The sequence below is a fragment of the Typopeltis vanoorti genome, chromosome 3, assembly GCF_054136105.1.
Source record: "Typopeltis vanoorti isolate ZY-2024b chromosome 3, IOZ_Tvanoo_1.0, whole genome shotgun sequence".
Lineage (NCBI taxonomy): Eukaryota > Metazoa > Arthropoda > Arachnida > Uropygi > Thelyphonidae > Typopeltis > Typopeltis vanoorti.
Genome location: NC_143551.1, coordinates 36,982,300 through 36,999,270, shown reverse-complemented (window position 1 = coordinate 36,999,270; position 16,971 = coordinate 36,982,300). Strand labels below are relative to the sequence as shown.

General features: G+C 34.5%; 1 protein-coding gene across 3 annotated transcripts in view; it reads left to right on the top strand.

Annotated features, from left to right (window-relative positions):
• The first annotated feature begins 7,358 nt into the window (after positions 1-7,358).
• The window catches only part of LOC150108050 (membrane-associated tyrosine- and threonine-specific cdc2-inhibitory kinase-like), a 187,397-nt gene continuing 177,784 nt past the window's right edge, over positions 7,359-16,971 (top strand). For 2 of the 3 annotated variants that reach the window (XM_090415547.1, XM_090415546.1), the window contains exons 1-2: positions 7,359-8,054; positions 11,708-11,840. In XM_090415547.1, coding sequence (XP_090271673.1) covers positions 7,950-8,054; positions 11,708-11,840 — 238 coding nt within the window. In that variant the 5' untranslated portion in view covers positions 7,359-7,949. Of the gene's footprint in view, positions 8,055-11,707; positions 11,841-16,971 lie in introns of those variants that run through there. The other variant, XM_090415548.1, reaches the window with a different exon arrangement.

Genomic DNA, 16,971 nt, shown 5'->3' with positions numbered 1-16,971 from the left:
TGTAGTCCATCAATTAACAACTTGTACATTAGAGATTTTGGACTAGAGATTTTTTTTTTCTTCTCGAGCATATTTTATGAAATTAAGAACTTCATCTTTAAAACATTTAATATCAATATTTTTTTAATATTTCGTCGTTAATCTTTTCACGCATTCATTCATTTCATCGTACCTCATTTTATTATTAAAAAAATGCTTGAAAATCATTCAAAATTACTGCCAGAGGCAAGCGCACTGTATGCCGCTCGCGTAAATATTGTCTTCATTGAGCTTTAATCTCGGAAATTTTACTCATTTTAGTAATGTTTAAATGATACGAAATGAATAGACAGGTATTACGTACAGAAATACTGCTCTATGGAGAACACTGGCTATTTTGGCCACAAACGTTCTTCAGCCGCTCTAAGAATGTTAGATACACAAATACCAAAACTATTAGCCATCGGACTCGACTGTCACCTACGAAAAAGCTTGACCCAACTAATCTGAAATCAATAGAAGAATGTCGGTGTGGGGATGATGACAAGTAAAGGGAGCGAAGAGAAAGACCAATTACAGGTCTTATTTCACGAATACTACCAAACAGAATCCCTGCCACTGCAATTCTATGAAAATTCCCACGGCATTCTTATACTGATTTAGAATAAACTGAACTGAATTAACAAAACGATTCTGTGAGAAAATGAACGACGTAATCCCACATCTTCTCAGACCTCAGAGAGCTTGCAAAAACAGGGTTTAATCAAAAAATCAACAGAATTAAGTCTATAGGGAATGAAGATAAGAAGTGAGAACAGTCGGTTTAGTCGCGACCACTAATTGTTAGTTTGAGGGATACCCCCGAACTTCCCCGCTCATCTTGGGACATATGCCAGAAGGAGGAAAAATCTCTGCACTTGAGATTAAGTATACAAAGAGCAGGGGAGAAGAAATAGAGAAAGGCGAAAATAACGTAGGATCATCAGCGAGCACCAGGACGACTTTACTTATATCAGTTTTTTATTATTAATCAAGGTTTTACTAATTTTTTTCGAAGGTTGTAATTTTTTTCCCGAAGTATGTAGCAAAATCTGGCGCCCCGAAGTCTTAGCGCCTCTAGGCGTTTGACTAGGTTCGCCTAGGCCCTGTACAGCATCCAAAGTCTTCCATCCATCCATAAACTGTACGAAACAACATAAATAGTGAAAGCTAATCCCACTCTCTTCATAAAAGCTAAGCCTAGCTTCGAAGCAGGTGCGATTAGCCCCCATCTCAATCATATAATCCTCATAATCAGAGACCGCAAATTATTGTAATGTATATGTAAATACGGTGTACAGCAATACCTCGATTAGTGCGCCTAATGCGTTCTTTAAAACAGGCGCATTAATCGAAAACGCACTAATCGAATATAACAACCTATGGGAAAAAGTATAATTCGTTCCTCAAATTTCTTTTTTTGAACCTTAATTTTTTTTTTTTTTATAAATGAATTTGGGTATACCTTAAGGCCTAGTTAAATGAAAACCATGAAGGCTGAAAGACAATAAAACATATTCAGAATATAAATTTTATTATTCTACTTCTTAACAAAGAATTGAACTAACGTAGTTTGACGAGCATTTTGTTTCTTTTTTTCATACAACCGATGGTATGGCCCTATTGCCTCTTCAACCCTTCTGCAAATTTTACTGCTTCTCTCTTCATCAGGGTCAGCCTCTAAGTATTGCTGCTTAAAAACTTCGATTGTACGAAAAATATTTTCAAATTGTTTCTGTGAAATCTCTTTTGGCTGACTATCAGTGGTTAAATTTCCTTCATATTCTTCGTGATCTTCCCACTGTGCATCTAAATTTAACAGGTCGGAATCACTCAGTTCTTCAGAATGAGATTTAATCAACTCTTGGACGTTATCACTGAAGGGGAGAAAGAAATAAAGGACGTACGAATTGGTCACCAACATGCGAAATAACGTGCTTCATGGATAAAATTTCCAAACTGTTAAACAAGCAAATAGTTACTAATTTGAAAACTGCAATGATCATAAAGGAGATGTTAATTTTCCTACGTGTAATAATAAACAACTCATCCCAGAAGACGGATTGATTATCCCATTATCTGAATGGATTTGCTTTCTCCTTCCATGCGCAGAAGTGTGGAAGGGTCTCGAATCTGTGAGCGTACTGTAATAGACGACGTACATTTTGGCGGTAAAAATTTGGAACATAGTATACATAGTGTACGCGGAAATAGTGTAGTATGTCATTAAAAATAACTTTGTAAAATGTTTTAAATCGATAACTAAATTATTTCATTCTGGTGAGTGATTTTTTTAAATAGTTAGCCATAAAAATGTAGAGATAGAAAATTTTTGAAATCTGTAACATTTATTTTTAAGATGTATATAGGCGCACTAATCGAATTTTAGAGGCGCACTAATCGAATTTGGGTATCAAAAAAATGACGCACTAATCGTGGGATTACTGTATAATAATAATAAATGATGATACTGATCATCATTCATCATCACATGAAATTTTTTCATATCAGTGATATGAAAAAAAATGTGTATTTGTATTCAAAGAAAAAATATTACAAAGAAACTAAGGTACTCTAAACTGTGTACGGAATTTTGTACTGAACAGAAAATGTAATACATTTTAATTGTATGTAAATACTCTGTATGATCATAATTAAAAATGTCATTATTCGAAAAAAGATGTGGATTTAAAAATAGCATTGTTAAAGAGTAAAATGGATGCATTCAGTATTGCATGTTAACAGAAAATAAACAAATGATTCAAATTGTAAATCAAAATGAACTATAAATTGAAATTGAAAAAAAAAAAAAAAATACTATTATTGTGTAGCTCAGTGGATATGGCTGGCACACCACAGCGCTTGACCGCACGAAGTTAGACTTATAGTTCGAGTCTAATCGCCAACTGGAGGAGCTTTTTCTAAAAAAAAAAAAAAGTTCGGGAACCGGTCGAAAAAGCTTTTCTAAGCTTTTTTCGATCGGTTCCCGAGTTAGTCGATCTCTGGAACGGGGAAGCGGGTTTTTTCTCCCAGAAATTCAATCGACCATAGAACCCACATTATTTCAGACATTAAATATATTGTGTTAGGGTTAGGGACCACGAGAGTCTTTGATTATGAAGATTACATGTGGATGAGTGAGGTCGATTAATCCTACCTACTTCGAAGCTTGGGTTAGCTTTTATGAAGAGAGTGGGATTAGTCTTCAAATTTATGTTGTTGTTGTTACTGTTTATGGGATGTAGGCATTGGATGCTGGTGATTTGTGGTGATTTCGTCCATTTAAGTTCAGTGTTAATGGTATATTAACTTTGTTGGTATATTTTCCAGAGTTCGTGTTTTAATGTTCTGTAGTTACCTATGGGTTTTAAATTTCTTGGTAGGTTGTTGAGTAGCGTGGGTATCTGATGTGATCTCACAAAGAACCGTGAGTTGTTGAAGGGTGTAGGGATGTAGAGAGTTGTTATAGGTCGTGTTATACGTTATATACGAGAGTGTTATACGATACGTGTTATACGAGTGTGTTGTATGGAGAATCTTTAGTAAGAGGTGTAATTTTCCTATGTAATATTTCTAATTTTGTTAGGTGGCTGTTTGATGTGTTTACATAGACTGTTATATCGTATCTGAGTAGGGATTCGCAGATACCATGATATAGGGATTTTTTTTTTTAATGTTAGATGGAATAATGTCTTTTACTTGGAAGAGTTTTGCAGTGATGATCCGGAGTTTGGTATGTAGGTATTCTATATGTTTCGTCCATTTAAGGTGGCAATCTATGTAAAGACCAAGGTATTTTGTATGTGTTACAGGTTTAATTTCAGGACATTGGCAGGTTTTTTTTTTTTTGTTGTTAATGCAGCGGTATGTGTGACAGTGTATCGATAGTGGTGCGGGGAGCATGATTCTTTGGTTGTGTATGATTAACATCTGCGTTTTGGTGCCATTGATTACAATTGCGTTTTGATAGAAGTATCTTGTGATTTTATTTAGGTCTTGTTGTGCTTTGGAGAGAGAGAGAGCCGTGTTGATGTCTGTGTGGATTGCAGTGCGGTGTCATCATCTGTGTACTGAAATATTTTACCTCTTATGGCCATGCTATGAATATCGTTAATGTATATATTGAATAGAGTGGGTGATAATATGGCGTCTTCAGGGACACCGTGTTTTATTTCTAGCCCAGCTGTGAAATGTACCTATTTTTGTTACTTGTGTTCTTGTGTTACTTGTGTTTGAGAGGTAGTTCTTGAACCATGTATGCAGTGTTCCTCGTATACTTATTGAGTATAGTTTGGTGAGTAGTATGGCATGTTCAAGTGTATCAAATGCTTTGGTTGAGTCAAGCAGTATAAGGATGGCGTACTTGTTTTTATCGAGAGCTTTGTTTATTCCGTCGGCGATGTCGTCTAATAATGTGATGGTGCCTTTTGTTTTCTGAAAGCCGAATTGGTTTTGTGAGATGATGTTGTACTTCTGTAAATAGTTCTGTAGTCTGGCGTGTGTGTTATTTTTTCCTAGAATGTATGAAATGACGGGTAGGCTAACTATAGTTCTGAGTATCGTTTCTTTTACCATGTTTGTAAATTTGCGTAATTATTACAGTTTTTAGTCGTCGCGGAATAATGCCAGCGCAGTATATTATGTTCACGCGTCTCAAAAGTGTTGGATTTATTTGTTCAAAGTGTGTTAAAAGGTCTGTGAGTCTTATTTTGTCCATTCTGGAGTGGTCTTTGGTTTTAGTTGTAAGAGTGCTTCTTTCATAAATTGAAAGCCAAACGGCAATTTTTTTTTCTGGCATCCTTAATAATAATTAAGGGGATACAAATCTCTTGTTCTCCAACTCCAACAACGGATTTGTATTCCCTTAATTAGTGCTTCTTTCAGTTCCTATTTTGTTACGGGTGGAAAATACATTTGTTGTTGACGTTGTGTCGGTAGTTTTTTGTTGATCGTTGGTAGATTGTCTTTTTTGAGTTGTGTGATATTGTTTGTGACGGCATGGTTCAATGATTCAGCTAGTTCCTCTTGGTTTGTGTCCTGGAGAAAGTTTTTGCAATAAAATCTTGTGCTGAAATTTTCTTTGTTCGAGTTACTAATTCGTTGAGTGTAGCCCATGATTGCTTCTTGTTGTCGTTATATTCCATGAATATTTGAAAGTAGTAGTGTCTTTTTGCCCTACGAATTTTCTGTTAGTTGATTTCTTGTGTTTTTGTATAATGTTTGTAAATGTGTGTTACTGGGGAATTTTTTAGTTTTTTCCATAGATTTTCTTTTATAGTAATACTATTTAGTATGTCGCCATTTATCCCTCCCTGAATTGTTGTGTGTTTGTTGTCTCGTTTTTGAATGCTTTGTTGCTTTTTTGTATATTTCTGTGAACTTTAGTTGGAAATTCTCATATAAAGTTACAGGATCATTTACTTTAAGTAGACAATTCCAGTCTGTATTTTTTACATGGTTATCGACAATGCTCTTTAATATGATCGAGTTTTGTCGACTTTTGTGGTGGTGGGAGGGAAGGTAAGTAACATAATTAAACGAAGTTGAGACAAAGTAGTGATCGGCAATTTTGACGTTAATTACTGATGATGTATATGTATAGATAGGATCCCGTACGTTGATATGATCAATGCATGATTGTGTTATTAAATTGTTTAGTATTTCTTCTCTTGTTGGGAAGTTAATGGTAGGGTTTATGTTGTACTGACTTAGTATATCAAGGTATGTGTTAGTGGCTGAAGAAGCGTGGTGAAGAGTATTTATATTAATATCTCCTATTAGGATGAGTCTATGTGTTCTACTGGGTGCGATGCCGCTTAGCCATGCTTCTAACTCATGAAGAAAGCCGAGTGAATTATTATCTGGAGGTCTGTGTATTATGTTTATTGTGTATTTGATACTACGTTTGTGGCTTTTTGTGATTTCCAAAATTAGTGTTTCCGCATGTTCGAAATGAGTTTGTTTTTCAGTCACATTGTATTTTCCTTTGATAAATGCCACGATGCCTCCCTCCTCTTTGATTTGGTCTATGTAAGATGTAGGTTTGGTAATTATTAATGTTGTATGTAAATTTCTGTGTCGTTTATTGCAACTTCGGTCAGTATTAGCGTATGTATGTTTGTCATGGTGTAGTTGAGTAGTGTTATCAATGTGAGCCAGTGTTTTTTTTATACTTCTTATGTTTGTATGTACGATAATGAAGTCGGTATTCGTGGAAATGTTGTCTGGCCATTTCTTCAAAGAGTCAAAGACCTTGAAGATTATATTGTCTGACTGAATATGTCCGCCTATATTTGAGATCTCCATTATATAGTTTTTAAGTGATTTATAATCTTGTTCTTAAGGATGTGAAGAGTTAGTGTTTTTATTGGTAGGCTGTGTAGGTCAGATTCTCTTGCAATTATGCAAACTCGACTGTTTTCATTCTTTCTCATAAATATCTGTGAATCCTTAGTCCACAGGAACTTGTAGTTTTTCTCTGTTTTTGTCTTCCTTGCTTGGTATGAAAGATTTTTAAAGTATGGGGTCCAGTGTTCAGATATATAGATTGGTGTTGGGAGTTTCTTGTCAGTTAGGATCGATGTTGTCGGCCTTCTTTTCTTGCTTGCTTCAAGAATCGAGTCTTTCAGACTTCTGCTGGTAAAACGAGCGCTTATTGGTGGCGGTCTCCCTTTGTTTTTTTGTGGGCCTTCGTTAATATAGGCGATATCTGTGGTTGCGACTTGAATGCGTTGAATAATAATAATAATAATAATAAGCTAACGCCTTTTATTACCTCCATATAGGGAGTAGGCGAAACCTTTAAACCCTATCTAACTTTTGGAGACTGAGTGGGCAGTTCAATCTCCATCGGTAGCCAATCAGAGATAACTGGCCCATGCCTATCACTAATTATAGGCAGTCATCGATAAAGAGACCGGTAAACAAGTGCTGCCATCTCTTGGTATCTCTCTAACAGGATGTGTTACTCTCTGAAATAATGTGGGTTCTACTGTCGATTTTCTTGAGTTTACAGGATGAAAAACCTTATAAGTCTATCTTCGTGAGGCCAAGCTCAGAGGATGGTCGTACGAAGTTCACGAATTACTTGTACCTCAACCCAGACAGAGATTTTTGCGTGGTCCTATGGTCCACATAAATAAATAAGAGGCGAATGTGAAATTGCGTGCAGCGAAGCGAAGCAATGCTCTCAATGCTTATGAGGCTATTTGATTTTGAGTTTTCGTGGAATTGACGATTGCTGTTCGGAAGCACCACTTTAAGATTTTATAATTGTTAATTCTCTGTAATGAACTTGTTTTCATGTAAGCATGAAGATGGCGCCACAGTCGTGTTTTCTTGTAGGTGTGATGGCGGGTGTTATAATTTGTATTGTGTTTAAATTGTTTTTTTTTTACTAATTTTTATGTGACAGTTGACTTTTGCTAAAGGGGAACATAGAGATATCAGTCTCTGTTAGTATATGGATAGACTTTACTGTTTTATGCTAATCAAACAAACAATTAACTTTCTAAGAATTAATACGTGTTACTCCATCTCCAGTTTTTTTGCAGGTTTGTTAAACGTAAACCTTGTTTTTCTTCAGGTCTTGTCTGCTCGTGATTTTAGGGATAGTTGGTGATTTTTTTTTACCTGTATTTATTAAACCTTATAGGCCTGTTAACAACTGAGAAGATGAATAATTTGAGCGCCGTGAAGCAATATTTTTACTGAATGATTTACCTAATGGATGTTTTGCTAAAGTTTTGAGAGATATCACTAGGCAGGTTTTGTTGTATACATTCGTGATAAGTCTAAAACAAAAAAACTTCTTATTTCATATACGAAATTTAGCTCTTCAGTTGAGTGAGGAAATACTTTTAATAGTTTATTATAGGGATATTAGTTTAAAATATTCCCCAAAAACTGATTTGTTATGTGACTTTTAAATCATGTCGTTAAGGAGACTGAGCGATGTGACTGCGACTACTACAACAAGATCGCCTTGTCCCACTCCTAATTTTTTCCTAGAGAGGCAAACATTTTCAACAAAAAAGGTAAATTTTCCATAACGGTATAAATACAAAATAGTTAAAGTTGATTGCTCAGTGCTAGATATTTATTTTTTCTTGAAATATTTCATTACCTTCCGGTTAGTCTTATTTAATAAAAAATTCGACGTGTTAGGAATATACAGTATATACATCTTTTTAAACAATTATAATGTGACAAACTGCATCACTACCCAGATTACAATACCAATAAAATTTATTTTTTGTGAACAGAATCAACAGAGCAAAAATGTGTTTTTTAGTGTACTGTTTTTTTTTCCTGCAAGTGTCCGTATTCAGAAAGAAAACAGTGGAAATATGTTGGGATTGACTACAATCACAGAAAAAAGAGGATAATAGCATGAAAGTATGTGAAGTTTGCTATACTTGATGTCGATAAAGGAATAGGATTGGATGCAATGTCACCAAAAAGAAAAGTTTTTCTTTCCCATAATGAAGGTCTTGAATAAGTTGTCAAGTAGATGCATTGATGAGAGAAAGAATCTCTTCTATAGTCAGCATGGATTTGTTAAAGGAAGACCCTGCGTTAATAATTTGATTGTATTTTACAATAAGGTGATGACAGTTCTGGATAAGGACAAAGGTTATACTATAATATTTCTTGATTTTGTGAAGGCATTTGATAAAGTACCACATGATAAATTAGTTTTGGAATTGTGAGGAATGGGAATTGATAGCTAGCCTCCAATCCATGTCACCAGTCTAAGTAATAGATATCATTGTTATATATTGGAGTGTGGTGTCCCACAAAGGAAAGGTGACAAGTGGGATTCCACAAGGTTCTGTGTTGGGATCACTGATATTTAATTTATATATAAATTCAGTTGTTTGCATGTAATGCAAAGTTAAGAAGAGTCATACAAAATAACTCTAATGTTAGATTACTTCGGAAGGATTTGGATAGGTTGGACCTGTAGGCAGAAGAGCGGGAATATTTCTTTGATGTTTGGACCAAGGAGGTGGAATGCAATATACTGTATTAGTTGAATTGCACTATAAGTGGAGGAGGAAGCAGGGAAGGGGGGGGGGGTTAGAGCTGATTGTATATAGTGGATTGAAGTTTAGAAAACACATAGTGAAGACGACACAGAGGATTTCCAGAATAATAAAAAGGACATTAGTAAGTTGTGACAAAGAAGTTGTTGTGGCATTATATATGACATTGATATGACCCTAAGTGGACTGCTGTGCACAGGTCTGGTCTCCTAGCATTAAGGACAATGAAGAAACATTAGGAAGAGTTCCAAGGAGATTAAAATAATTTCAGGGTTATGGGATGTTGACTACAAGAACATATTGAGTAACTGTGGGTCACAGTAAAGGAGGATGATATGATAGAAACATAAATTGGTTAGGGATTTTATAGGATAGATTATTAATATTATACTGTATCTCGATGGAGTCCATAGTCTCATCGTGGGAGACCCACACTAACTCTTATACACATTAAACCTATCATACCTCTCCTTAAACTCATTCACTGTCAGGACACTCACAACTAATTCTTGCAATCCATTTTGCTCATTCATGCAAAAAATGTAGTATGCCCTTACTAACCACACTCTTACACAACTTCCACAGATGATCCCTAGTTGTCTCACTGTTAAACTACCACAGCTAGTATTTTTTGTCTGTAAATTGTGTGTTTTCTGAAGGGCCGATTTTTCTGTATGTGGGATGAAAAACCCATGTTTCTGGGTGAAAAAATCCTGCTACCTCCGTATGAGATCGGCTAACTCGCCTTCAATTGAAAAAGTCCATATAAGGATTCCTCCCACCATGACGAGAATCAAACTTAGGCCTTTTCTAATCGAAGGGCAACGTACTGTCATTCTTCCAATTGTGCTACAGAGGCATTTAAGATACAGAAGAAAATTTTCAAAACAAGGTAGGAAAGGAAAAAACAAGAGGCCATTCATGGAAGTTGAACAAGTTTGGTGAAAGCAGATTTTTTTGATGGTGAGTAGTGAATGAGTGGAATATGTTTCCAGAGAAAGTGGTGAGTGCATCATCAGTGAATGAATCTAAGGCATTATGTTACCATCATTGTGGAAGCATAACTGATTATCCCTTAGAGTTGTTTTGTTGTTTTAGAATTTAAGTGTAAATGTGTTGTATGTTAACTGCCATTATGTGTTCCATTATGAGTTGTGGACTCCGTGAAGTTGCTAATGTAGTAGTAGTAGTAGTGATATTAGTTATAATTAGTTATAACTAATATTACATTACTAATATTACATATAATTTCATGACATGTTTTCAACATTAATATTGTTGATTGCATCTCTTTCATTTTACATTTGTTGCAACAGCCCCCACCCTGCTGAGGATGTTTATAACAAGTAGTGAAAAACTTTTTTTCATGCATACACACTCTTACTTTAATCATGAAAAACTGCCATAGCATATTGTATTCTGTTGGTTGAATTAGTACTGTATATCTTTATGTATTATTCCATATAGTTGTTCAACATTATTATTATTCCATATAGTATATGAGGGTAATCAATTATATTAAATTCTGTGATTCATGTGTAATCAACAGAAAGGTGATGCCTTCTTCCCTAATGAAATATCTATAAGTAAATAGATATTTTTATTAGTAAATATATCCATATTTATGAATATATCCACATATATAGAGCCTCCATGGTCAGTTGATAATAACAATTTCCTTTGCTTGGAAAGCACATGGGTTTGAATTTTGTCAGTGATGCAGAGAACCTTCATAAGGTTTTCCATTTGCAAATGAACGAGTCGGCTCCATATGGAGGTAGTTAGAGTTTTCATCTCGGAGGAACAAGCCAGGGAATACATGCAATTTATAGACACGGCACACTTGTAGATAAGATTAACTACTTTATCAGAGCATTCATTAATTAGGTTTCTATAAAGCAGTTTATGTTTCCATGGCAGACCATTGAGCCTAATTTATAAAGGAGGAAGATGTTCAACATATCTTGGGATTTGTGACACTTCATAAATTTCTAACATAATTGCTGTTTATGTGATACTAGCAGCTGTAAGTTTGGGGAAGGAGGGGGTAAAATAAAAACAACATAAATACCCATTGCAAAGTTGCAAACCCACATTATTTAGTTAGTTTGCTTGTTTTCTAATTAAAAAAAAAAAATTCTAGTTATTAGGCCAAGAGGTCTTAAAGTACAGGCGTATGTATGTATGTATATATATATATATATATAAAATAGCATTTTATGGTTAAAAATGTTTATAATTTCATCATATAGCTTCACATTGTAGTCATTATATTTAATTATTTTTACATATTTATTATATTTTATTTTATAGCATCACAGCAAATCATTGTATAATTTATGTATTTATATTGTATAATTATGTATTTTCATTTCACAAAATGCAAAAATGAAACTGTAAATATATATATATATTATTTTATTTTATTTTTTTGATTTTGCAGCCTCTTTCTATTTTGAAACATGTAATTATGATAATGATAAAGAGTAATTTTAAATTTCAATTTACGCAATTTTATATTAATAGCTAATATTAATCTTTTGACATATCCATAAATAATTATATATGTTATAATATTTATAATGATTTTATATGTATTTTTTAGCGTTTTTTATTTAATGCTTTTTTTTTTTTTTTTTAAGGAACGTGCAACTCCACGAGAGCAAATTCCACCCCGTCCTCCAGTAAAGAGTGTTCCGCCAGTCAGCAGAGTTTTCCCACATAAGCCCATTGTGCAAAGGGCTCAAGCAGTGAGCTTTAGGGGTTCAGATTCCTGTATCCAATAAATACTCAAAACGGCATATATTTCAGATAATTAATAAATTTAATATGAACTGTCATATTCATGGCATACTGTTTTTTAATTTCATGTAATAATTTTTACAGACCCTTTGTTATTCATTTTCTGATATTCATGTTTCAGTTTAAAGGGAGAAAAACATTTCAAGACATCAGTTGAACTAAATCAGTATCAATATTATATTTTTTTTTTATAAAGCATCATGTTGTATATATATATAGATGAGAATCTGTATATTTTATCCTCACAAAGAGAGGAAAATATTCAACAGCTGGTTTTAAGTGGGTCTGAAACTAATATGGAGATCATATCTTTTTTTCTATTTTTTTTTTTTTTTTTTTTTTGGATGTGCCTGAATGTATGGGTTGATTACAGATTCCATGTAATCAGAATTCTAAAGGAAAAAGTAACATTCAGTTTTTTCTTTCTTTTTTTTTTTTTTTAACTATAGGCAGAGAAGAGAGCAGCCATTGATAATCATCATTGAATTCCTGATATGTAAGCTCATGCTGTGAGGATGTTCCAGATACACTTTTTTTAGCTTAATTCCAAGTGGATTTTTTTTCCGTCATCCATCTTCTCTTTCATGTAAAGTTCAATGACCTCTCATGACCAAGTAACTTGGCTTCATAGTATGTTATTACTTGCTTTCTATCAATAATTTACCTCCAATTAGTTGATTATCACTTTTGACTGTGCCTTCTGAATTATACAGTGCATCCACTGTAAAATTTATACTTCCATATTGGAGCATTTCTTGTTGAATATCATCTACTCCAGCTGCCTTTCCACATTTCAGGTTTTTGATGGGTTTTTCTTCCTCAAGCATGGATATGTATTCCTGTTTTTGCATTCTTCTTGAATTCAGATTTTCCATAACTGCTGTTGCTGCTGGTTTCATTTAACAATTAGTCTTGACATCTAGAATATTTTCAGTTTCCACGTTACCTTTTACCATCTCTGATTCATTTTACTGCACTCTTTCCTCTTCTTCTGAGCTTTTTCAGTAGCCTCTAAAACATTTTGCCATCTTCATGTTTATCTTAATTCTTTCCAGGCTTCACATAATTTTTTAAAATTGCTTTTACTTTTATCTGCTTTTCTTTCTTTTATTTTTCTCTTTATTTTTTCAAAGGAGATGCAGATTTATAAGGAAGTTTTGATATGCTTTCTTTTTTCCATGACTGATTCTTTATCTTCTTGAGTCTATAGGGTTCTAACTTTCCTATCATTGCAGACATCTTCATACATGCCTCTCTGACTGACTCAGTCAGTTTTTTTCAGTTCTGCCACTGAGTCTTCAAGTTTTTTTTATTTCAAACTTTCATTTTTTTTAAAGTAGTATCTGAATCTACAATTTAACTTCAAAAGCTGTTCATTGCATATTTTTCATTTCAGTTTGAAATTTTTATCCTGCTGAAAACTAAATGGTAATCTCTTCCTATTTCAGATCCACTATATCCATGTTTCCTGAACCAGCATAATGATATTGCTATCATTAACAACATAGTCATTAAGACTTTTCTTCTTTCTTTTCTCCATATGAATTCCTACACTTCTTTATGTTGGAACTTGGTATTAGTAATGACTATCCCATGTTCGGAACAGGTATCCATAAGGTAATCCATTAACCAAGAAGTTGTGATAGATTATGTGAGATTATTGGTAGGGATGACAATAAATTTGATAGTATACATATTTTACCATCAGAAGTAGATTTTCAGTACTCTGAGAATAATATGAATACATTTAGATGCATGACTGCATCATAAATCAATGCCATAAGGTCACATTGCAAAGTACTATTCGTTTAGCATACTATATGTATAGATTTTGGGTAAAGACTATCTTTAGGGTATTATTTTTGAAATTATTTGAAAAAAAATTTTCCATGCCAGGTAAAATAACTAGAATTCATTACAAAATTTAAGTGCTGTCATGAAATTTGAAGAGGTGAGACCATGTTCAGATTAATTCTAACAGCTTTAACTGTTCATTCACCAATGAGGAAGTTGTCATAACTAAATATTAGTATGTGTAAGAGTGATTTTTAAGTTACAAAAACTATTGGTAATGATTAAGTTTAATTTAATTAGTATCCTGAGTTGTTTATTCTCCATTAAACTATGACAAATTTTAATCACTGTTTAATCATTTTTGGTCTTTGTAACAGAACTCAATATATGTCATGTAGATCTCTTTGTTCTTACAAGAGAAAAACAGGGAGGTATTGTAGCTTCACATAATTCTAAAACCCAAAGGATGATAACAAAATGCCGTTTTTATTTTATAAGTGATTTCCTGCCGTATTCACTATGTATTTTCTTTTCCTGAGGGGGGGGTAGTGCCTCATGGAAAGTCCCTGATTTTGTGCCTATTTGGCACTACAATTCCCATAGCCAGCATGAAGTTGTTGCCAAATTTGGAAGCTTCTGTCTTCATTTTTCAGATAAGTTATATCTACCATACAAGTATGCTTTCACTAGGTACATTATATACATCAAAACATTTTTAAAATTAGAATGGAAAAAAAATCTAAAATGATTCATCATTAAATGTATGATAAATACTTTTTTTTTTTGTCTTGAAGTAAACCTCCAGATTGTGGTAGGGGTAACAAAAAAACTAAAGAGGGCTGATTTTAATTATATGTGACATTGCAATTCTCACAAACAACTGGAAGTTGCTGTTAAATTTTGATGCTTGCGATAGATAGGTATACAAACATGCTGTTGGCATTATACATTTAGGTTAATTCCAAGTGGATTTTGTTTCCATCATCCATCTTCTCTTTCATGTGATAGCATTTCTGCTATGGCTGTAAATTGCAGGTGTTCTGGCTGGGATAGTTGATTATATACAGAGGTGGCAGGGTTTTATCTCCTGGAAAGTCTGCTTTTTCATCCTGCAAAACAGGCAAACTGGCCATAAGGATACACAATTTACAGGCATAATACACTGGCCTCATAACCATAATTACTTTTGCCGTAAATCCCAACCAATCTTTTGACCGGGTTGCCTGTTTTGCGAGATGAAAAACCCTTCCACCTCCACATGAGACTGGCTAACTCACTTTCAGTTGAAAAGCCCTGATAAAGGTTCTTCACATCCTAGATGGAATTCAAACCCAGGTCTTTCCGACAACATAACATCATCTATAGCAAATGAGCTATAGAGGCTCTAATGTATTGCTGTGTTATTTATATATATGAGGTAAAATCATAAAGTAAAGCATCCATTTTATTCCTGTCTAGTATGCTGTCATAGGAATCTTATGAATGAGCTAATACTTGATGATTCCACTAGGTGGTAGGTAGCATGCCACATATAAGAATTCCCTGTTTTTTTATTGTACAGCTAGTTGGAAAATGGCATCTATATTGAACATGTTATGAAAGAAGACATAATTTGTTTTCTGTAAATAAAACACCCTACCAGTAAAAATAAGCTTGGAACTCATTCCTATGTAGAGCAGCATTTCCCAAACTTTACATTGCTGGGAACCATTTTTTCAAACATATACTGCTTGGAAAGAAGCCAATGAACATCATAGTGTGAGGAACAAACAGCCATGACACCCACCTTAGGGACCTTTTGCTGCAATAACAATCAATGGCTTCCTGTAGGCATATAATGAGGTCATGGACCATTGTGCAGCAGGTGCCCCCTTGACCTCACCTGATGCTCCAGTTCATCTCACAGATGTTCAGTAGGGTTGAGATCAGAGTTCTGTGGGTACCACTTAAGTGTGGTGACGTTCATATCCACAAACCATGCAGTTACAGCAGCAGCCTTATGACATGGTGCATTGTCTTGCTGATCACTTCTGTAGAAATGCCACATAGTAAGCAGCATTGCATTGTCCAGAATGTTCAGATACCTCTCAGCGTTCAGTGTTCATGGTACCACAAACAGATGTCAAGGCCAAAACAGGACCATACCATCGCATTCTGAACATAAAACCTCTGAATTTCATAGTTTGGGTTATGCCCTGTGGTGAGAGACATTCACCGGGCATCCACCACATCCACACCCATACATTTGCTCAGTAGGGAGTGCAGCATGATTCATCACTCCATAACAGCTTTCCAAACTTCCACATCCCACTGTACACGTTCTTTGCACTGCTGAAGACAACGCTGCAAGTTGGTTTGGTTAATGTGGAGTTTGCATATTGTGGTCCTACCATGAAAACACTGTGAGTCTCGGTTCTCGATGTTTTTGTGCAGATTCGTGTTCTAATGCTTGGAACTCTGCATTCAAGGTGTCGGCTGACAAATGGCAATTTTGCATATTATCCTTCATAGCACCTTTGGTCATGTTTGGTGAGTGTAATGGGTTGTCCACTGCAGGTAGCACTTGCAGTTGACTCCCTGTATTTCCATCTCTGTATGGTATTACTGATTGTTGACTTGGGATGGCCCAATTGGCCAAACAAATAAGCTTACAACATGCCATCCTATCAGAACGCCTCTTTCAAACTCCATCATTTCCCTTCTTGCAGCCATTTCACCTGGACATAGTTGCACTGACTTGGGAGCATCATATTCCTCCAATTTATACTGGCTACAAACACATGACTTGTTACATGGCATGATGCACCTTCTCCATGTTGGGATGTCTGTTGACTTCTTTCCAAGCAGTGTGATTTTTTGCAGACCATTGCAGATACTCGGATATGTGTATGTAGTTTGCTGAATTAAATAAGTAATTTGTAATGTAAGTAAAAATATCTGAAATCCCCATCAAAGTTTATGAGTCAGCTTAGGAAATTACCAATCAAAATATAAAAATTTTCTGAGAAATGGTAATTTTACCAAGGACTGGTACCTGGCTGTAGACTACACCTGCCAGAAAGGGGATTTAGTATCACAAATGAAGCATAAAGATATATCAGCATTTAAAACTAAATGGTGAAATCCAAATGATAATATTGGAATAGTTCATTATGAATACTTTAGTAGTCTGTTTATATAATAAAGACAGGTATTTGATATAACTGGCACACTGCTTAAATCCCCCTCACCACGATAATAATAGTAACATCCACAAAATGTCATAAATCTAGCATACATCAGTATCACTTGGTATAAGTATTTGATACTT